Genomic DNA, 22,710 nt, shown 5'->3' with positions numbered 1-22,710 from the left:
ACACTTCACTTAGTGGATTTCATATATTTGTATTCCAGAGCATTTTATGAATTAACACAATTAATTTTGTAATGAAATAAAGCATTCTGTCATTCTAAATCCTCTCATATAATCTACTTAGAACCAGTCGTCTCTATCAATATGTTGGCCATCACCTACATAAAACTCATTTAACCTTGATTCAAGTTTTGACTTTGTTTGAAATTTTTCCCTGTTCAAGTGACAATGCATTCCATCACTCAGACTGGCACTGGGATGCCAAATACAATAAGAGGGCAATATGTTGATTTGCCTTCATTTTTGCAAAGGATCCAAATCAAATACATCTTTGTAGGTACATTAAGCAAACTTAAAATCAATCTGCTCTTTAACTGGTCGCCACTGTAATGAGTTCACAACTCACATAATAATCCAGACTCTCTGTATGCAAAAGACCTCTTTCTCTTTTACCAGGATGAGGCTGGCATACTGTCTTGCTCCACTTGCCCACTTAGTAGTTACTGGTAGATCAGACAGTCCTGAGAAAGGCAGCTGTATAATCCCATGCTCTCACAGTCTTTGTGGGAAACATGGTTTTCTAGCTCTAACTCTGTGGGTTTTCATGTTACACTGGTAGGAAGTAGAACCATCTAGGAGCCTCTAGTATTTAAAGACAGTGTTCAGTACACTGTTCTATAAATCCTCTTTCCCATATCCAGTTTAATGTCCTAGCCACTCCAGTCACTAGGTCAGGTGCTTCAGTGCACAAGCTACAAGAAGAGGGGAACTGGGTATAACAGTCACCAGAAGGAAAGGTGTGTGAAAGCCCTCGTGTTTGCCTAAGGTCCTGAAGTCCTTGCCTTGGGGAGATGAGGTGTCTTGTGTAATATATCCCAGATGGCATCAAACAAGCTCATGACTGCATGCTTGAGAAGGCAAGCTCATGTTTGTATGCTTGGGGCCCGCATTAGCTGAAAAAAAACCAAGTCTTTTATTGAAGCAGAGAATATTCAGAACCTCTAATCAAATAAAGAATCACGTTTATAGTAGACCACCTTCAAAACCTTTCATCACTACAGAATATGCATCAAAATTGCACACAAACATTACCATCTGAGCGACATAAATGTAGATAATAGTCATTTCAGGAAGCACCAATCAGAACACACTCTAACCTAGGGGTTCTCAAACTGTGGGTCAGGACCCTTCAGGGGGTTGTGAGGTTATTACATTGGAGGGGTCGTGAGCTGTCAGCCTCCCCCCCAAACTCCGCTTTGCCTCCAGCATTTATAATGGTGTTAAATATATAAAAAACTGTTTTTAGTTGATAAGGTGGGGTCGCACTCAGAGGCTAGCTATGTGAAAAGGGGTCACCAGTACAAAAGTTTGAGAACCACTGCTCTAACCTCACTTATGTGGTCTAATTGGAAATCTAAAACTCTGATATATTCGAATGAAAAGTGTTCAATGAAATGTCAGTGATGAAAATGGATTCTTTATTTTCTTTTTTCTGTATTATTTATATTATGGAGGGTGTTATGAATTATGAGGTCAGGAAAACTGAGCTTTCGCAAAATGACTGTTGTTGGCACTCTTCTTATGTCAAAACGCACAGGATTGCCAGCAAGTTGCAAACCATGGTACTGCCCTGACTTCACACATGAATTTAAAAAAGCACTAGCCAGCACATTCATTAATCAAGCATTGCTCCACCTTTCTTGTGGACTGACCTGCAGAATCTGACAGATACCATGTAACCGATAGCACTGTCAGTGGTTTTTCAGGTGTGGGAATAATACTTCAGTTGAGAAAACATTTGGTGTGCTTCTGGCTACTGCAGTGATTCTCAAACTATTGTACTGGTGACCCCTTTCACACAGCAAGCCTCTGAGTGCGACCTCCCTTATAAATTAAAAACACTTTTAATACCATTATAAATGCTGTAGGCAAAGCGGGGTTTGGGGTGGAGGCTGACAGCTCACAACCCTCTGTGTAATAACCTTGCAGCTCCCTGAGGGGTCCTGACCCCCAGTTTGAGAACCCGTGGGCTACTGGATCTAGGCAGGTGAACTCCAATCTTTTCCCATTTGCACTGGGAATTAGACTACATTTTCCCCTGAGGCTGGATATATGCTTCTTTCATGAGTAGCAAAATGTTTCAGAAGGTGATGATGGGGTTTAAGAGCTCTAGCAATCTCAGTGTTTTAGTAGCAACAAACTGCGCTGCCAGCTGGGAGACTAGAGTGCAGGAGCTCAGGTCAGAGGCCAAGAAAAAGGAGATGAAGTCATCAGAGTTTGTGATTTAAAGGAAATTGAACATTCTTCTTTTCCTTCCCTGCACCCCTGGCTTGAGATAGCAATCAGGTTAGATCCACTTTCTTGATTTGTAGTCAGAGAACAGGGACAAAAATATCAGTTGTCAATGAGATAGGGGTGATCATTAAGGCTAATGTCCTGGCTACAAAGAGGTATATTCCCCAGAACCAATGAGGTGTAATAGTAAAAGATGCCCCTGGCCTTTGCCTAAGTTGCAAAAGAAATAAAAAATGACCACAGCACTAAGGCTAAACCTGAAGATGCAGATTTCTGGCCCAATTCTGGTCTCTAATAAACAGCCTGCTTATCTGAGACAAGGATTCAGCCTTTTTTGTTTTTTTATGATTAGTGTTACACAGCAGCAATGGCACAAAGACGAAAAATGTCACAAGGAGGTGCAATCAACTTACATTTTTAGTTGCCAAAACCAAGTATTACAATAGAAAAACACTCGATTTAATTAGAAAAGTTATATGTTTGGGTGAAGCTGTTGTGATTGAATTTTTCCATCATGTAGTTATGGCAGGGATTTCCACAATGGCAAAGTACCATTAAACAAAGCTGCTGCCTAGTATAAAGTACATTGGGGAGCGGGGGGTGATTTCTTTTAAAACAGAAACAATAATATATGAGAACTTCTTTCAGCTGTATCCTGGCCAGCAGAGAGGCCACTGAGGAATGGCTATATCGATATACCATTTTAGGTCCCAGTGAATCACTAGGTTGTGGCTGCTCTGTACTGCCTCCACAGCCCTCAGTAGATTTTCTACCACTACTGGCACCAGGATCTATGCAGGCAGAAGCCACTGAAGACCCTGGAATGAAGCGGCCATTATCGTTGAAAACTCGTGGCGATCAGGGGAGGTCCCAGATGATTGGAAAAAGGCAAATATAGTGCCCATCTTTAAAAAAGAGAAGAAGGAGAATCCGGGGAACTACAGACCTGTCAGCCTCAACTCAGTCCCTGGAAAAATCATAGAGCAGGTCCTCAGGAAACCATTTTGAAGCACTTGGAGGAGAGGAAGGTGATCAGGAACAGTCAACATGGATTCACCAAGGGCAAGTCATGCCTGACCAACCTGATTGCCTTCTATGATGAGAGAGCTGGCTCTGTGGATATGGGGAAAGCGGTGGATGTGATATATCTTGACTTTATCAAAGCTTTTGATATGGTCTCCCACAGTATTCTTGCCAGCAAGTTAAAAAAGTATGGATTGGATAAATGGACTATAAGGTGGATAGAAAGCTGGCTAGATCATCATTGATTAACGGATCGATGTCCAGTTGGCAGCCAGTATCAAGTGTAGTGCCCCAGGGATCTGTTCTGGAGCCAGTTTTGTTCAACATCTTCATTAATGATCTGGAGGATGAGATGGATTGCACCCTCAGCAAGTTTGCAGATTACACTAATCTGGGGGGAGAGGTAGGTATGCTGGAGGGTAGGGATAGGGTCCAGAGTAACCTAGACAAATTGGAGGATTGGGCCAAAAGAAATCTGCACGTAGGACTGAAGAATCCCATGCACTGCTACAGGCTGGGGACCGACTGGCTAAGCGGCAATTCCTCAGAAAAGGACCTGGAGGTTACAGTCGATGAGAAGCTGGATATGAGTCAACAGTGTGCCCTTGTTGCCAAGAAGGCTAATGGTATATTGGGCTGCATTAGTAGGAGCATTGCCAGCAGATGGAGGGAAGTGATTATTCCCCTCTATTCGGCACTGGTGAGGCCACATTTGGAGTATTGTGTCCAGTTTTGGGTCCCCACTACAGAAGGGATGTGGACAAATTGGATAGAGTCCAGCAGAGGGAAACAAAAATGAGTACAGGGTTGGGGCACATGATTTATGAGGAACTGGGCTTATTTAGTCTGCAGAACAGAAGAGAATAGTGACGGGGGATTTGATAGCAGCCTTCAACTACCTGAAGGGGGCTTCCAAAGAGGATGGAGCTAGGCTGTTCTCAGTGGTGGCAGATGACAGAACAAGGAGCAATGGTTTCAAGTTGCAGTGGGGGAGGTCTAGGTTGGATTTTAGGAAACACTAAATTTCATTAGGAGGGTGGTGAAGCACTGGAATGGGTTACCTAGGGAGGTGGTGGAATCTCCATCCTTAGAGGTTTTTAAGGCCCGGCTTGATAAAGCCTTGGCTGGGATGATTTAGTTGTTGATGGTCCTGCTTTGAGCAGGGGGTTGGACTAGATGACCTCCTGAGGTCTCTTCCAATCCTAATCTTCTATAATTCAATGAATCTAGACCATTGGAATTACTCTGGATTTACACTGGTGTTACTGAGAGCAAAATTTTGGCCCAGTGGGAGATTTGTGTGCCTAGGAATTCATTTAGTAAATGATTTGAGGTTATCTGAAAATAGCAAATGCAGATTTCTCAAGGACTTAAATGATTCATGGCCAGAGTTAAAGGACTAGCCTAAGGAGAGCAAAAATCCATTCGACAGTTCAATAGAGCTTTTTTTTATATTACTGGAGTGATTGGATTGTCACTCCAGTAATATAAACACAAAACCCCAAGACATTTCAAGTATAAGATGTTAGACTCCAAAGCTAATTAAAATACTGTGGTAAAGGGTTTTTAAAATTACAATCCCCTACTGGATACTTGGTTCTGCATCTGATTTAAGAATTCCTAAGGAGACGCATTTAGACATATGTTAGCTAAAGACATGTCATATCATTTTGTGTTCAATGCAATATTAATACTAACCCTCATGGTATAATAAAACAGCACAGAATATATTGTAGTATCCCCAAATCAGTCACATTAATATGATTTTTAATCAAATGGTGTGAACTTAGCCTTGGGTATCATGCAAAACAAAATAACTGGTTGTAGGTATTTCACAGTTCTATTTCCTTGTTATTTGTGAGCAGTTACAAACTTGTGTGGCCAGGAAACTAGAATGGCTTATATTAACAGTTGCCATAAGGCAGGAGTGAGGATCATTTCGGACTTTGCAAAGGGTGAATTATCCCTGAAACTGATTCTGAAGCTGTGAACTTGTTACTGTAGCCCCAAATTTTAAAGGTAAAAAGTCATGAAGAAACATGGTTATTCTAAAAAGACTGGTTTAAGGATTGTGGATGGTATTGTGTTAAAACCACAAGACTGGGAATCAGGAGACCTTTGTCTAATTCTCAGCTTTGCCCCAGACTTGCTGTGTGACTTTCAGCTGGTCACTTTGAGCCAGATTGTGGCCTGCCCCTACTGCAATGCACAATGTGGGAGGCTGCAAGGAGCCTGCTCTTCCCCTCTTAGTTCCCCAAACCCTCCACATACTTGCAGCCATAATGTAAGGGCTGTTGAGGGCCTTTTCGAAGGGGTAGAGATGAGAGTGGGACCACACCTCACTGTAGCCCACATACAGTCATATAGGTCATCCATCCTGCCCACCTGTGGAGGGGAAATCATGCTGCAATTCTCCTACATCAGAGGTTCCCAAACTATTTTTGCTGAGGCCCTCCTCAGAAAATACATGCCCCCTCACAGGAACTGGGGAAGAGCGGAGAGGGACTGACAGGTCACCATGGAGGGGTGCCCAGTACTCATGGGGGGCCGGGGTCGGGGAGAGAGGAGTTCCCAGTATCCACAGGGGCTGAGGTGGGGAAGGACTGCCCTGTGTCAATGAGGGTGCAGGGGGTGGTCGTGGAGGGAACCCAGAACCCGGGTCGGGGCCAGGGGTTACTCATCACGTAGCAGTTGAGGAAGCCTTCTACTCCCAACAGTGGTTAGTTGGTTTCAGCTGCTGGGACCTGGTTCCCTGCCCATCTCACTCCCCCGCCCACAGGGAAGTGGAAGGGGGCTGCATTGGAGGTTCAAGGTCAGGAGAAAAGTGGAAGGCTGCACCTTCTGAGAACTGACCCCCCTGCTAGACAGAATCCCCTGCTGACCTTGGTCCTTCCGTATGGCCTTGACTGCTTCCCACGCGCAGGGTCTGTCCTGCAGGGGAAGTGGATGGCACTTGAGGCCCTGGGGCTGTGCTGAGCAGGGGCCCTGTCCGAGAGGGGAGGTAGTACTCCCATGGTGTAGCCTTCTGCTCCCTACTTGTGGAGTCCCCACTGGCCTCCCCAGCAAAGGAGGGTAACTGCTGGTTGGTGTCTGCTGCAGTGGAGGCATGTGATGGGAGCCTGGCAGCTGAGACTACCCACACACAGCCCCATACACTTACCCTGTGACACAGATCCACTGATACAAAAGAACATAGGCTTGGTCTGCATTTAAAAGTTAGATCAACATAGCTACATCAGTCAGATGTTTGAAAAATCCATACCCCTAACCAATATAGCTGTGCTGACCTGACCCCCACTGTAGATGCAGTTACATCAACAGAAGAATGCTTCTGTAAGCATAGCTCTTAGGGATGTAAAATGCTATTAGGGATGTAACCAACCTTAACTGTTAACCCCGGTGGCCCTGCACCAGCTGGAGGGACCCCAGCACCGGCCACGCCAGGCCAGCCGGTGGGATCCCTGCCTTGGCCGTGCCAGCTGACGGGACCTCAGTCCCGGCCAGGCCAGAGCAACTCCAGCTCCAGCCATGTTAGGCCTCCCGGAGCTACCTTGGTTAATGATTAACCGGTTAAATGATATAATTTTAATCGTTTAACCAGTTAACTTTTTAAACCAATATTTACATCCCTAATAGCTATCATCATTCATGGAGGTGGTTTTCCTGCACTGATGGAAAAACTCCTTTTGTCACATACGCTGTGTCTACACTACGGGGTTATGCTACGATATACAGAGTACTTTGTGAACATGTATATGTTAAGCTGTGATATCTATATCACTATGATGGAAAGATGGATTACTTGCATATAGCAAAGTGGATAGACACATTCACAATAAATCTGATTGGCTTTTTCATGTCAGTGAGACTTGAAAAAATATGCATTGAATTTCTGACAAGCCTTTCAGCTGCTTTTCTCCACAGGTCAAACTATTATAGTCTGCCCTGCTGTTACATAGGATGTATTTACACAGACACAAGTAGTAATTTCAAACATTTTTCCCTCTGCCTCCCAGATTGTCTTGACCTGGTGTTTCTTTCTTTCTTTTATCATGCTTTTTCAGAATGTGTGTCGCATAATTATGTCAACGGTTTTGATTGTGGATAGACATTGACCCTTTTTGAAGATGCACTTTGTCAATCAATGAGAATGTATCACTTAGCGCTGTTGGATTCATTAACTTTTATCCAACTTTAGACCCCGGCAGTTTATGGGGATTTGAAGAAATGGTATCTGCAAATCATTTCCTATGCTCTTGACTTGGGTCAACAGCTACTTTGTCCTACAGTCTTCAACCATTTTTATGTGCAGACCGGCTACTGTTACTGAGAGGCTCGAAGTGCTGGTACAGAGATGGAGAAATTAAGCCCGTTGTTTGTTTGTTTTTTAAAAGATCAATTCTTTAAAGCATTGTTTTTAAAATAACGTGAAGAGCTCACCAATAATGGTTTGGTTTTTTTCAAATTTTCAAACTGGAAATGTGTAAAAACTTTTCATACATCAAATGCCTAAAGTTACATGTGGCTTTTAGGGTGTTGGAGTGTCATCCTGATGCAGATAGACATTTTAGTTATAGGTCTTCAACTCCATGGGTTTTGTACTGTTGAAATGTGAAATACAAATTGAGAATGCTTAGATATAGTTTGTGATTTGGAAGGTATAGGGATATGAGAATACACACCTTCCATTCTCTATTCCCCTTGCTAAATATCTCCTTCCATCTTTAGTCAATCTAAGACAATACCAACCTCACCTTGATCAATATAAGAGACAAGTCCTCTAGTTATTATTCAAGACTAACTCAGGCAAAACTCCCCTTGAAGTCAGGAGCAATTACAGAGTATGGGCTGGAAGTATTGGCTCTAAGATAATATCAAAACACCATAAATTGTATCTTTAAAATTTCTAAATGTTTCCCACATTTTGTCCTGTATCCACTGCTAAAAATCTTGTCGTTCCATTGAACATGAAATCCCATTATGCTTCTGTTGAGAAAAGGAAAAAAGTATTGTAGTGTCTTTACACTCCTTGTATATGTGTTAAGTGCAGTCTTTTTTATATAAAAAGAGCTTGGTGACGTTATAATCGGTTAGTGTACTGATTTTTTATATCTGGAAACCTCATTTCAAATCATGTTGATGGTTTTGGTGGTCATATCCTACTCCATAGTGGGCATTTGCCAGAATCATCACACAGCTTGGCATGAAGAAGAACTCAGAAGAGGGCCCTGAGGAGGCTGGGATGGTAGATGTGTTTTGCAGATTATGAATGAGATAGAGTGTTGTGAGGGAGTTCACAAGAGCACCAATCCAGTTGGCAGCACTGGAAGTGATCAGGGGAAGGGGGGACTCCCACAGTCCAGTGACTTGACATTCATGTATGCTACAGGCACCTATCTATGCACAGTTCTTGCCAGCAGGAGTAGTCTGGCTGTTCATCTGTTTTAGGGGGGTCAATAAGGTGTAATCCTTGAAGAAATAAGGGTAACACTATTACATATATCTGTCCATGTGGTTTGTGGCTTTCATCATGCTAATCACATAAAATAGTCAATCACCAAATCTATTACATTGTTAAGTTCATTGACTGCAAAAAGACAATGTCTATTGTCAAAAAGAAAAGGAGTACTTGTGGCACCTTAGAGACTAACCAATTTATTTGAGCATAAGCTTTCGTGAGCTACAGCTCACTTCATGTCAAAAGGCGATTCCCTGGCTACCCACCCCAGTAAGTGAACGTGTTGCCTGCTGGCCAGTCCACCTTTCCCCATGACATCTCCCACTCACTCATCCAATACAGCCATCCAAGTTCATTGCTTGTTTTTGACATTTCCCAAGACTCTTGTCTGAGGTGGTTCTCTCTCTCTCTCTCTGTCTGTTTAATCTGTTGTGTTTCTAAAGTCCCTGTTTCCTTGGTAGCTGAGCAGCTATTTCTATTTCCAATTTACAGACATAGGCTAGGCTTAGGTGAATGGTGGCCTGACAATTGGACCTATGAGTGCATTGGGAGTGGCATTCGCATGCAGCCTGTCTATCTAGACTCAGGGCCCACATATGCATGTTTCCAATGCTGCAAGGCTAAAAGGATAGATTCTAGTGTAAAACCCACTTCTTATTCATAGTTGGCATCCACTGTTTTTTCTTCTTGTGTACCCCTCCCTTCTCCCTGCATAGGGCAGGATTTTGCCTTAAGTTTGTCTGTAGCTGTTGCTATTTACCTATCACATTCACATGCACTGTATTTGCTCAAAGAAATAGAAAATGTAAACTACACATCTCCAATGCCATTTGAAAATTAAAAAATATTTACTGCAACAAACACACCGAAGTGTTATTAAAAATAATGACAAAGCCCTCAATCCCCAAAAGATGTTGAATAGAAATAGTGCAGTTAAGATGCATGGCCCATATTATAATTTCCAGTGTTTTGATAAACTTTTTAGAAAGCTACACTTGTGAAACATTGGTGTGGTTAATTTTTTTCTGATTAAACGTATTCAGTATTCTGTTAATTAACAGTTAGTTTTTTCATCGCTTGACAACATCTTATGTTCAATCACTTTCATTTTCACTGTTCTTACAAGACAACTTTTGCATTCATTACACTGAATGAGTGAGAGAGTAAAGTGAGAGAAAAGTGTTTTGCTGTATGAAAGATAACATCTCATCGTTTTGTTTAGCTCCTCTTTTTTAAAAGGGCCATTTGCGTTAGCTCAGAGCAACTTGTATTCAGCAGCACTGCTTGCATGTCAGTAAAGAAGAGCAATATTGTGCACAGAACAACCCTGTAAATGCTGAGATGAGGAGACTGGAAATGATGATTTTTATTTGAAGTAGTTTGGTCTCCAATCTGGGTTGGCTTTGATTTCTAGACATTCAGGAAATGGAACTTTCGGAGCTGAAGTCAATTGGAAAATGTGCACTGTTCCCCCTCAGCTAAGTGTGACTTTATGGAAATGTTAGAATGCACCTCATTGTTTGCATAGAGTCTCCTTTTGGCAAGAAGTAGGAATCTGTATAATCACTTACTCCAGAGATTTTCCTTCAAGGACTAGGGGATAGGAAGTGTGAACTGGACACTTTTTAAAAGGAAACATTTTTAAACAAATGAACTTTTTTCATACAGAATCAGTCAAATCCATGCTATACCAGCCATTGGGCAGTGAAGCGTGTGTATATATATGCATGAAATGAGAAATGGAAATGTATGGCAGGACATTTAAATAACTGCTGAGTTTTGATCTATTCATCAGTATTACAACCCAGGGATCAGACAGTTTAGACAAGACCAACTGGCAAGCTTTCTGTTCACTAACTAAGGAAAAAGCTCTGTTGCTCCATGGAGTGAGTACTGTCGAAGTGATAGTTTCTGTAAACTAAATGTCATGTTTCCAATGCACCTGAGCTCCTTTTCTGAGAAAACGAGTCTCCTGTGATGCTTTTAATTACACTCCAAATGAGTGTGTTGGTACATCCTCAATGCAATTATAACAGATTATATTATAACAGCTATTAAAACAGATCCCAACAGAGGGTGTTGATTAAAAAAATGCACAAGCACCAATGGAATGAGGACTGTGATTAGGCACAGTGAACTGGGCTGGATTTTCCTCCATCTGGGCTCCTTGTGTTGTCATTTGTATCTGTGCAAAGTGAATCAAATCAGAATGGTAGCATTTTACACCCACTTTGTGATGTTATAAATGCCTACCCACGGAGCAAGAGAGGGACAAGATGGGTGAGGTAATACTTTCTATTGAAAGTTCCTGTTGGTGTAAGGTACAAGCTTTCAAGTGACACAGAACTCTTCTTCAGGTCTGGAGAAGGAAAAAAGAGTTTCTGAGTTAAATACAAGTTGGAACAGATTGTTAAGAGTAAGGGGTAACACATTGTAGGAGGCCATTTATAGGGTTACATTGTTATGTAAAAGCGGTTTGATATGGGCCATTACAGATTAGCAGGTAGAGATGTTACTAATTATTGTAATGAGCTATGAAGCCAGTGTCCCTATTGAGTTCATGATTTTTGGTGTCTAACAGCGTTATGAATTTAAGTACCCAGACTCACCTGCTGAAGGCGCTGTGCAGATTTCCTTTATGGACAATTACTGAAAGATTAGATATTGAGTGATCACTTTGTTAAAAGTGTTCATAAATGGGTGATATGGTGTTTTGTCTTTTATCCTGTTTCTGTGTGAGTTCATTTGAGAGTGTGGTGACTGTCTGGTTTCACCCACATAGTTGTCATTGTAGCATTTAGTGCACTGGGTTTGGTATACCACATGTTGTGATAGGCATGTGTAGGACCCATGGATCTTGAAAGGTGTGTTGTGGGAGGACGGTATTGATCATCGTAGCATTGGAGATATGTCTGCAGGTTTTGCATCCTTTTTTTTTGGTCTGGTCTGGTACTGCTTTGAGTTGGTGTCCTGGTCTCTGGGGAGCTTTCTTCTGATGAGCTTGGTGAGTTTGGGGGGTTATTTGAAGACCAGAAGACGGGGTTTAAGAAAGATTTATTTCAGGATGTGGTTCTCATCAAATATGAGTTGTAATTTTTTGATGATACCCACTGTGGGAGGGTAGGTGACAGCTAGGGGTATGCAGGCAGTGGTTTTCCGCTGTATATTGAAGCAGGCACAGGTGCCAACTTTTTTCTGCACTGGTGGGTACTTGCGCTCCGCCCCCGGCCCCACCCCTGGCCCTACTCCACCCCTGCCCCAAAGTCCCCGCCCTAACTCCACCCCTCCCTGCCCCTATTGGACCCCTCCTCCTCCTCACCTTGGCCCCATCTCCTGCCCAAAGAGCGCCGCGTTTCTCCCCCCCCGCCCCCAAGCTTGTTGCGCGAAACAGCTGTTTCGTGGCACAAGTGCTGCGAGTGAGGGGGGAGAAGCAGAATGCGGCGGCATGCTCAGGGGTGGAGGTGGAGTGGAGGAGAGGCAGAGGTGAGCTGGGGTGGGGAGCTGCTGGTGAGTGCAGAGCACCCACCAATTTTTCCCCGTGGGTGCTCCAGGGCTGGAGCACCCATGGAGTCGGCGCCTATGGAAGCAGGTTCTCTTGGAGTATTTGGGTGGCCCTTGACAAGATGTGATCTTTTTCTCTGGTTGAGTGTTCTTGTCTGATGAAGGTAGTTTTCAGTGTGTTTAGGTGTTTATCCTGGACTTTCTCTTCAGAGCAAATTCTGCAACATCTGAATGCCTGGCTGTAGATAACAAATTTTGTGGTGCATCTGGAGTGGTTGCTGGATCTACATAGGTAAGTATGGTGATCTGTAGGTTTCTTGTATGTAGTCATTTGGACGGTTCTATTGTTGAGGCTGATCACAGTGTCCAAGAAGTTGATCTTGGTGTGAGAATGTTCTAACAAGTTTGATGGATGGCTAGTGGTTGCTGATGATGTGGTAGAAATCCATTAGGGAGTTTAGGTCTTCTGTGCAGAGGACGAAAATATCATTAATATATTTCAGGTATAACATTGGCTTCATGGAGCATTTTTCCAGAAATTCTTCCTCAAGTTGGCCTATGAAGAGGTTGACATGTTGGGGAGCCACTCTAATTCCCATGGCTGTTCTCATGGTTTGGACAAAATGTTTGTAGTTAAAGATAAAGTCACTATGGGTGAGGATGAAAGCATTGTACGTTATCTTGTAGGTATTTGAGGCAGGCAGTGATACCATCATGGTGAGGATATTGGGGTTTAGGGAGGTGGCATCTATGGTGGCAAGGATTGTGTGGCAATATGGTGGCAAGGTATTCTGGGGAAGTTGTTTATGTTACAGAGTTTCTGGAGGAACTTGATAGTGACTTGAAGAAATCTGGCCTTTTGTGTGGTGAGTGGTTTGAGGATGAGTTCTATGAGTCCTGATATTTCTTTAGTAAGAGTGCCAGGGTCAGATATGATCGGTCTGCCTGGTTCCCTGGTTTGTGTTGCTTGGGAAGCTCGTAGAAGGTCTCTGGAGTGATTTAATGGTGGTGAGGTTGTAGAGCTTTTCTTGGAGTTGCTTGGGGAAGGAGTTGATGGTATCTTTACATTTTGGTGTGAATTGTGGTTTGGGGTCTTCTTTTAGTTCTTTATAGTGGGTGGTGTCAGAGAGTTGTCTGTTGGTCTCATTGACACAGCCATCACAATTAAGGACTTCTGTAGCATCCCCTTTTTCTGTTGGTTTGATCACTATCTGGTGATTGGATTTTAGGAAATGTGTAGCTATCCTTTTGGTGGTAGAGAGATTATAGTGGATGTAATGTTTGTTGAGGATTTCACAGTCCATTTTTTTCCTGACACAATTATTGTAATGATCCAGTGTGTAGTTTTGTCCACTGGGAGGTGTCCAGTCAGATGTCTGTTTATTCATATGACTGGTGGGGGGGATGTGGTTGTTGTGGGTGGTGTCATCTTTACTGTGAAAGAATTCCTTGAGGTGGAACCAGTGGAAGAATTCTTTTAGTTTTCCACATGTTAATATAGTGTCAGGTTCTGTGGTGGGGCAGAAGTTCAGTCCTTTGGAGAGTACCGGTCCTTCAGCTTTGGTTAAGGGTAGTCTTGGTAGGTTAATGATGCTGGGGTGTCTTGTAGTGTCCATATGCTGGGTCACGGTGTCTTGGTTTCTCCTAGAGGTAGTGTTCTGTTGGTTGTGGAGCTGTTGTAGTTGGTTCCACTTTTTGTTTTGAGTTGGATTGCTGTCATCAGGTTTTTTAGACTGATGTTTTGGGTTTCCTGCATGATATCCAGGTAAGTTTCCTGATTTTTTTCTTCCAGTGTGTGGGAGCATGTGATCATTTCATGTTTGTGGTGGTCCCTTTTGGAGTGTGTAAAGTGCAGGAGATGGCTCCTCCATTTTTCTGAGGTCCTTCTGTAGAGCTGGTCAGCATATTTGAAATACAAGGAGCAAGTCAGTGGAGAATCAGGCTCAGTGTATCAGAATGCATCATTATGGTGCAATGATGGTGTATATGTATCTGCTGTATATATGTATTTACAGTTTGGTTTTATGGTAGGACAGTGAGTTATATCATCTGTCATTCCAGTATTTGGACCTGATCTTGCAAGCTTCAGAGCACCTTCTGCAAAGTGCTCACATCCTCAGCTCCCACTTACTTCATTAAGAGTGAAGGGTGCTCATCTTGCAGGAAACATTCAGTACCTCTCAGGTCTGATCCCAGTGATAGACAAATAGGTTCTTTAAAACACAATTGCTAGCCTCTTTTGCCAAACACAGTGAATTGTTTCCTGAAACAATCTCCGTCGATAGTAATATTGAAATGCAAAACCCTCGTGCTCCTAAATGATGAGAACACTGATTTACAAATGAGTTCAATTTTATACATCAAAATCTCTCTATGTGCCAAGTAATTGCTCTGGGTCCATGGTGGATGGGAATGCTGCAGTGAGGGAGGGTTTATGATTGCGGGCACTAAGGAATTTTATGATAAGTGTTCTCAGTTATTTGATCTGAGACAAAATAAACTATTTGTACCTCTTGAGACATCTATATGCAGATTAGTGTTGAGATCACATTGCTGTATTTGTTAATAAAGCTTTCAGCCTTCACAAGCACTGTTATTTTGCATTCACTTTCAGCTTTTTTATGGTCAGCAGCAGAGTGTAAATGTTTGTGCAGTGTAGACATCAGAGATCCCTTGTTATGCTGAAAATGTGACTAGTCATAAGCAATAAAGGCTAAATCAAAAAAAGATTTGGAGTTTGGGTTTGCATAAGCCTTGAAAACCTTGATTGCTTATCCAGCTGTATTGAAGTTTCACTTCTCCCTGACCTCAACAAGTCAGGGTCAGATTAAGACAGGTTCATGGTCCAAGGGGACCTAGTTTGCCAGTGAGTCAGCTAAGGTGCAGCACATGTGGCCTTGTATGTGCTAGGAAGCGTTGGGTTGTTTTACATGGCAGGAAGAGTTGGAAAAAAACAAGGATCCATTATCAGGGTCTGGAAGAGAGAGTTCATGCCGCCAATAGGGGGCTGGGAGGGAGCATCTGTTGAAGATCTATGGGACACCAACTTTTTTGATGGGACAGAGTTAAAAATAATGTGGCTCCCATTTAACCTTAATATGTCTCTCTTCTGTATTCAGTAATTGCCATCAGTAGAGACTCAGGTCTTTGGTCCTCTCTCTTGGCATCTGGCCAGCTACACTCTATATGTCTTGGATACTCCAGGAATTTGCTGCTTCAGAGGTGCCCAGGAATGATTGGCTGCCTTCCCTTTCTGAATGAAGCTCTGCAGTGTGTAATATTTAATGGCAGCAGACAACCCAGTAAATATTCCCAGGCTTGCTGAGAAGTCCATGAGATGGATTTCAGCCAAGCCATACGTACTGTTGGAAGAGGAAAGAGGTGGCCAGAAGAGAAAGGGGACTTATCAAAACTTTCTCAATTCCCTACCACCCACAGATATAAGAGGGGTAGATTTTGGAGGATTTGACAGAGAAAAGGGACTTCAACTTGCTTACACAGCATCAACCAGCTCCATCCTATTCTGTGCCTGTTGACATCCCAGCTCTTTCTGTCGAAACCATGCCGCTACCACTGACCTGAAGCAATTCTCAGGTAGCGATGTTGCTTAGCGCAGAGGGAAAAACTATGTTTTCACAGACCCCACACTGTCCTCTACCACCATATGGAAGTGGTGCCCCATAGAACTCCCTCACAGAAGGGATTCCACAGGTTCAAAGATCCCTCTTTCTCCTCTCACCATGATCTGCATTCCCTGTCTTCAGAAGCCAGGGAAGCATGGGGCCATCAATTTTCACTCATGCATAACTCCCATTATAATCAGTTGGAGTTTTGCCTGGTTTAGGATCTCAGGATTTGAACTAGAATTAAGAATGAATGGTTGGACACATTTTTCTGCTATGGGAAAACATTAATATTGTCCCTAGCTAGTGACTCTGAGCTGGAACAAGAAAATAAAGATGTGCTTTGAAAGTAAAGTTTATTTTTGTGCGTGTGTGTGTGTACATGCCTGGGAATCAGGAGTGCAAGGTACAGAGCAGGCTGTTAGCAGGTGACGGCTGCGTTTCTTTCTTTGGAAGATGTGAATTGAACTTTTATATTTTTATTCTGTACCAGCAATACAGCAGCAATATGAGCTGTTGGTAAGCCACAAGCATGCAAGTAAAATCTGGGTCTGACTGTGGATAGTTTACAATATTTACATTTATAGCAGCAAGTTCCCATTTAGAAAGGTTAATGGTGTTGGGGGTGGGGAGAAGCATTACAAATTAATACCTGCTGTGGACTGGATGTCACTTTTGGTATCGCCTTTCTGAATGTGTTTAGAGTCTTTGATGAGGTGTCTGACAGAGAAGAAGCTTAACTTTGGAAGCCTGATTTTGACCTTGATCTCTTATTTCATTTATATTTTGAGCTTCTTGTTGTAATTTAACCTATTAGCCTGTACTCTGCTGCTTTTTTCTGGGAAGTACTTTAATTTTACAGAAAATACAGTTCCTGAAAACTGAGTGAATCGTGACAAATAATCTCATTGCAATGAATTATATCTTATTTTTTTGGTCTTTTCATGAGGTTGATTCAGTTATTGGTTAAACAGAGCTTTTGAATACATTGCAGTATTAGCAGTTGACAAGAAAAAACTTAAATAAAGGAAAAAGAAAAAAAAACTTGGAAATCCCATTCGTTTTCTTTTGAGTAACTGTTAATCTTTGTGTTTATAAATAAAAAATGGGGTGTTTATTAATTCTTTATTATTAATAATAAAGAATAATAAAATATGCAATGGCATTGGTCAATAGATGATAGCTAATTAAGTCCTGTTAGGAGGGGATTTAAATAGTTGTGCACGGCAACATGTAGTACTAACTAATTTGGTATATTTTCCTGCGAACTAAATGACAAGGTGAGCTTTGCATTCCCTTTGCCAAAATGAACACTTTAAGATGAAATAGATTTGGACTTCAGTAATGGGAAACTTCCCAAGATTGCTCACATTTCTTGATAATCTCCATGGAACCCTAACACTTACCAAATATTTTTTTTGTTGGCAGGTGGAGTGGATACAACAACAGGTAGTTAAAAGAAGGATAAAGAGGGATTATAAACCTGGTGGTACCCAATCCACTTATTTCAATGATCCCAAGTGGCCAAGCATGTGGTACATGGTAAGTATAAAGGCAGCCATTGGCTCTGATTCATGCTAATCGTTTATTTGCTGTGCTATGATCCTCTGTAGGGGACAAAATAGTATCTTCAGAAAAAGGCAAACTTTCTTCTCAGTTTTACATGAACTAAGGAAGGGTCTGTAAACTCTTTACAAGTATAATGAGTGCTTCCTATTGCGGTGCTCTTGGAATTTTTAACTATAGAATAAAGTTTCATCAGTGGGGAGGGGAAGGGACATAACCATGGTCTATTTGAGAAAGGGAAAAAAAAATCCTCCTCTCTGGCTGCCCAGTTCCCTGCCACCAAGACCCCACGTAATACAAATAATTCCCATTGACTCCAATGTCAGCTGTATCATCAAGCAAGGGAATAGAGACCAGAAATATGTCTTTGTGACAGTAGTAGGCACACAGATATGGTGTGTTAGATAATGAACTATTCCATCTGACTGTGTGTTGCTTTTAGTCTGACACAAGCACACAAGCAAACTTTTATTTTAATTTTTTTAACATGTAACAGTCACAGTTAAAGCTTGGACTGGAGATCTTGGCTACCCAAACGGATTTTAACTATAGTATGTCCTTAATTTGTGTTGCATGGCCTAAGTGAAGTATTTTAGTCAGAGTATATCCAGGCTTTGGAAGAAGGGAGCATCAAATTAGGCAAATGACTGCAATTTAATAATAGGATCATCATATTTCCCAGTTCACTGAAAATTTTGCCTATGGTAAACCAGCCTGGCTTCAAAGACACTTGTTTCTTAGGATATAGATCACACATCCAAAGGCATTTTGTCCTATATTAAACGAATGCAGGACCAAATCTGATCCAGGTCAGCAAGTGAGAGGGAGCCAGGCCACTGCCTAGTCCTATTCAGCAGCAGGATGTTTGTGAGGCAGAGTGGAGAAGGACCAGGACAGTTTGGAGAAGACATTTGCTGGGGCCCACGTTTCTGCTCCTTTGAATAAGAACAGTATGGTCTTCAGGTGAGCATATATGCTAGCCTGTGTTGGCCATTTCCACAGTTGTGAGACCACCCTTTTGGGTTTGTGTTGTGCTAACCATTACGGTCTTGATCTCCTTTGCTAGTGCTCTGTTGAACACTTGGTTGGAATCCTGGCCCTGCAGCCCTCTTTCCACACAAGGTCACCCATGTAGCTCAGATGAGAGCAGGGCCCTGAACTGAAGTAAGCATTTTGGGACTCGATGGCTTGAACGTCATCAGGCTTGAGGGGGAAATGTACTTTTTTGAAACTGTTATGTAAGAAGATGTTTAATTTTAGGATAGACACTTTTTCAGTGGAATATCATCTCTGGTGTGAATGCTGCATGGAACCATAAACCCAGATCTTTAGAATTTGATGTATACTAGCAAGAGTTTTCCTAAAGCTGCTTTACAAAGATAGTTTTGAATTCTCCTTGTGAGAATCATTTGTATTTTATGCTTTTAAAAATTGCAACTGAGAAACAAAAAGGACACAGACCAAAGGTAATTTGCAAATAACAGTATATTCTGAGTTGCCTTATCTTCAAGTGCAGATAAGAGTATATGCTTTATGGGTAGGTCACCAATCAGGATAGGGAGTGACTTGGGTTTTGGCCCATGGTTCCAGGGTTGCTGGGCTTTGATCAGAGACTTGCAATAACCAGACTTCCCAGATTTTTCGTATATTTATCACTGAGCCTTATCACTGATCCCTTGAAAGGCATATTGTTGTCCCTGCCTCAAGCATGACTCAACTTACTGAATTTCTGGCATAATTTTAAAATCTCCTCAATAAGCCTTGACATACAGTAGGGGAATATTTATGTGTATACAATAGGGAATTTTCAGTGAAGGGCTCTTGACTTTGGAACTTGCTTCCCTTTTTGGTCCACTAGACCTGAAACCTTTGATATTACGGGCATGATACAAGATCCCTCTGTTTTTCCAGGTTCTTGATGAGGAGGTGCGTTAAGGAATGCATATGTGGGTTCAAAGGGGTGATATCTGTGACTCCTGATAGGCTGTGAGGATCCTTTTTTATGTGTACACTCAGAGCACTCAATGGGTGCAGTTTAAAACTACCAAATAATTAACTAAGTTTTGAAAAAGGATGGTCAAGTCTCTCGAGCTAGGTGTATAGTATGTTTTGGTGGAGGCTACCACAGTCCCTGGGAACTCTCCAGTTTAGCTCTAGGGAATCTTTTGTCCCTGGTTATATATAATTTCCTTATCTCCCTTAAACCTTATGGATTCTCCCTTTCTAAAACCTCCTATTGTGACAAACAGTGCTTATCCTGGGAAGGCTGGAAGTGATGTGTACTGGGCCCTGTCAATGCTGCTGCTTGGCACTGGAGGGGAAAAGGATATTTATTAAATGATGGCTATTATACCAAACAGATTTTGATAGAAACCACTCACATTGCTCAATGATTGTGCTATACTTACTAATTAAAGCATTTTATTGTATATTTATTAGTTCACAAAATCATATACATTGAATACAGGTGTAAGTATGACTGCAGGAATATGATTTCTGCTATGGGATATAGCATATTACAGGAGTCTCCAACTGCACCATAGCACCACTGTCCATATGCCACATATGAGTATTGGTGTCATGGGAGTAAGGCAGCTTGTTCTTGCTGCCCTGTGGTACATGTTAGTGGTTACCATGATACTGGCAGTGACAGAATTACTGGCTCTCCTGGCCCATGCATAGAAGTGCAAAGTAGTAGTACTGTTTTATTTATGATGTTAACTCAGGTGGAGAGGAAGAGGAGGGGAGGGGTGCTTGATCCAGAATTTCAGAAAAAGTTTAATTAAAATAAAAGGTTTCAGAGTAGCAGCCGTGTTAGTCTGTATTTGCAAAAAGAAAAGGAGGACTTGTGGCACCTTAGAGACTAACCAATTTGTTTGAGCATAAGCTTTCGTGAGCTACAGCTCACTTCATCAGATGCATCTGATGAAGTGAGCTGTAGCTCACGAAAGCTTATGCTCAAATAAATTGGTTAGTCTCTAAGATGCCACAAGTCCTCCTTTTCTTTTTATTAAAATAAAAAAGTTTAACATACAGAATCTCTTCTCTGACACGGTAGGAAGGATCAAAGGTGGATATCTCCTCCTCATGAAAGTCAAGATAATGGGGCTGGGAGAATTTAGGTCTTGGGAGACCCAAATTCAATTTCCTGCTCTACCACAGACTTCCTGTGTGACCTTGGGCAAGTCACTTAGCCTCTCTAGGCCTCATTTCCCCATCTGTGAAATGGGGATAATGCCACTTCCTTACCTCACAGGGGTGTTGTGAGTTGAAATACATGAAAGATTATGAAGTCTTTGATATCTAATCATGAAAAGCCCTATATAAGAACTAGATATTATTATATTATGTCAGGCTACGGATGTTAAAATTTGGTTTATGTCCCAAATCAGAGGGAAACATGAACATTTCTAAATTACCATGAAAGAGAATTCAGGGAAAAAAATATTTCAGATCAATCGAAACATTTTGTTTGGACAAAATCAAAATGTTTTATTTTGATTTGAACTTTTAAAATTTTATAATACAATAACAATTGTATGTGATATTACAAAATAAAATATTTCTAAAAAATATGAAACATTCCATTGCTAAAATGTCAAAACAGGATGTTTCAACAGCGCCTGAAACTTCCCCCGCTGTTTTTTCTCGGAAATGAAATTTCTGAAAAATCAAGGTGATTTTGTGAAGCATTTCAATTTTGATGGAACTGCATTTTCAGAACAAAAAATGGTTCTATCAAAGTTTTTCTGATCAGCTCTAGTTACAACCCGTGTGAGATCACATTTTCAATCCTTGAGGCCATGATTTTCTATGCTTTCTCTATCCATGCTTTCTGTATTTTATTGCAGTACTGTATTGAAATGACAAAGTTTGTTTAATGGTTCATTGTGCATTTTGAAAAAAGCATTTTTATCTGAAATGTAATACATTTGCAGTAATTCTTTGTTGATGCTGTTCTCTTTGGATCAGAGTCATGACAGGATCTTTTCCCAGCCTTTTGGAGCATGTGTGGTTGTCTTTATTTGATCTAATTTGTATGTTGCTTTAGTCCCTATCCTATCAGGACACTCACGGTGATGTAGATAGATAGATTTGAATAAATGGCGGTATTTGTGATATTGCTGGAGTGGTAACAATATATCAGTAGGTAGGAAATTCTGATTGCCATAAAGGTTCAGTTAAAGAGGAGGCAACCATTAACAAGTATTGAATAAGTGACCTCAAAGCTATTTCAGGTCATTTCTAAAACATCCCCATAACACTGCATTTGTGATTGTAAAATCATCTCTATATGTTAAACTCACGTATCTTTTCTGGTTGTCAGAAACAAACCAAAAAGAAAGGGGAAAAAACCTCTGTATAGAACTATCCGTCATTGCCACACCGTAGAGAGAGGATTCTAGGTTGCTACCTACAAACTTCATTATTATGAAAGCAATAAAGTACTATCATGTGCTGGTATGGATGTTGATTAATGAGTAACTTCATTACAGGTTGAGATTGATACCTTTGGCCCTTGAACTGGTCTAATCTCTAGCAGGGCTGTAAATTTCGTTGAGATTTGTTGACACAAGATCTTTTATCTATATACTATGTCAAACAAACTATTTGATTAATGTCTTTCTCTTCTCCCCCCCCCCCCCTTTATTTTGCTTCACAACCACAGACCTGGTCATTTTAATGAATAGGAACTAAGAAAATGGTATGGGCTTATTTTAGTGACATTTATGCCCAGAAGTGACGGGGTGATGGGGAGGGGGGGTGGGGAGGCATGCCTGCTGTCCCCTTTGATTCATCACAAACCTGAGATGTGTATCCCATGACACATATTTAAAACAAATATTCCATCTCTGTATTCTTCAATGTTGATTCTAAAGATGTTCCTAGACAGTGAAACTTAGAAACTGTTGTAATTCCTTTCACTCAGGGCCTGAGCCTCTAAAGCAGTGGTCCCCAAACTGTGAGGGAGGAATGTCTCCGGGGGCTCGGCAGGGCCTGGGCCAGCCATCACAGAGGGAGGGGAGGGAGCGCTACCCAGCCCCACTCTGCTCCCAGCTCTGCTCTGGCTCCAGCTCTCACCCCAGCCCCAGCCAAGGCCCCAGCTTTGCTTCCAGCCACAGCCCTGCTCCCAGCCACAGCTCTCCCCTTCTGGCCCTGGCTCTAGCTCCAGTCTCAGCCCACAGTCCTGTTCCTGGCCCCAGCTCACAGGGGGATGCGATCAGTTTACATTACAGGTAAGGGGGG

At 41.9% G+C, this 22,710-nt stretch overlaps 1 protein-coding gene across 2 annotated transcripts in view; it reads left to right on the top strand.

Annotated features, from left to right (window-relative positions):
- Positions 1 to 22,710, top strand: part of PCSK5 (proprotein convertase subtilisin/kexin type 5) — a 299,090-nt gene that overhangs the window by 45,039 nt on the left and 231,341 nt on the right. For both annotated transcript variants that reach the window (XM_077816394.1, XM_077816397.1), the window contains exon 3: positions 17,326 to 17,439. In XM_077816394.1, the coding sequence (XP_077672520.1) occupies positions 17,326 to 17,439 (114 nt within the window). The remainder of the gene's footprint in view (positions 1 to 17,325; positions 17,440 to 22,710) is intronic.

This window comes from Eretmochelys imbricata, chromosome 5 (assembly GCF_965152235.1).
Source record: "Eretmochelys imbricata isolate rEreImb1 chromosome 5, rEreImb1.hap1, whole genome shotgun sequence".
NCBI classification, from domain to species: domain Eukaryota; kingdom Metazoa; phylum Chordata; order Testudines; family Cheloniidae; genus Eretmochelys; species Eretmochelys imbricata.
This window is presented reverse-complemented; position numbering and strand designations above follow the sequence as displayed.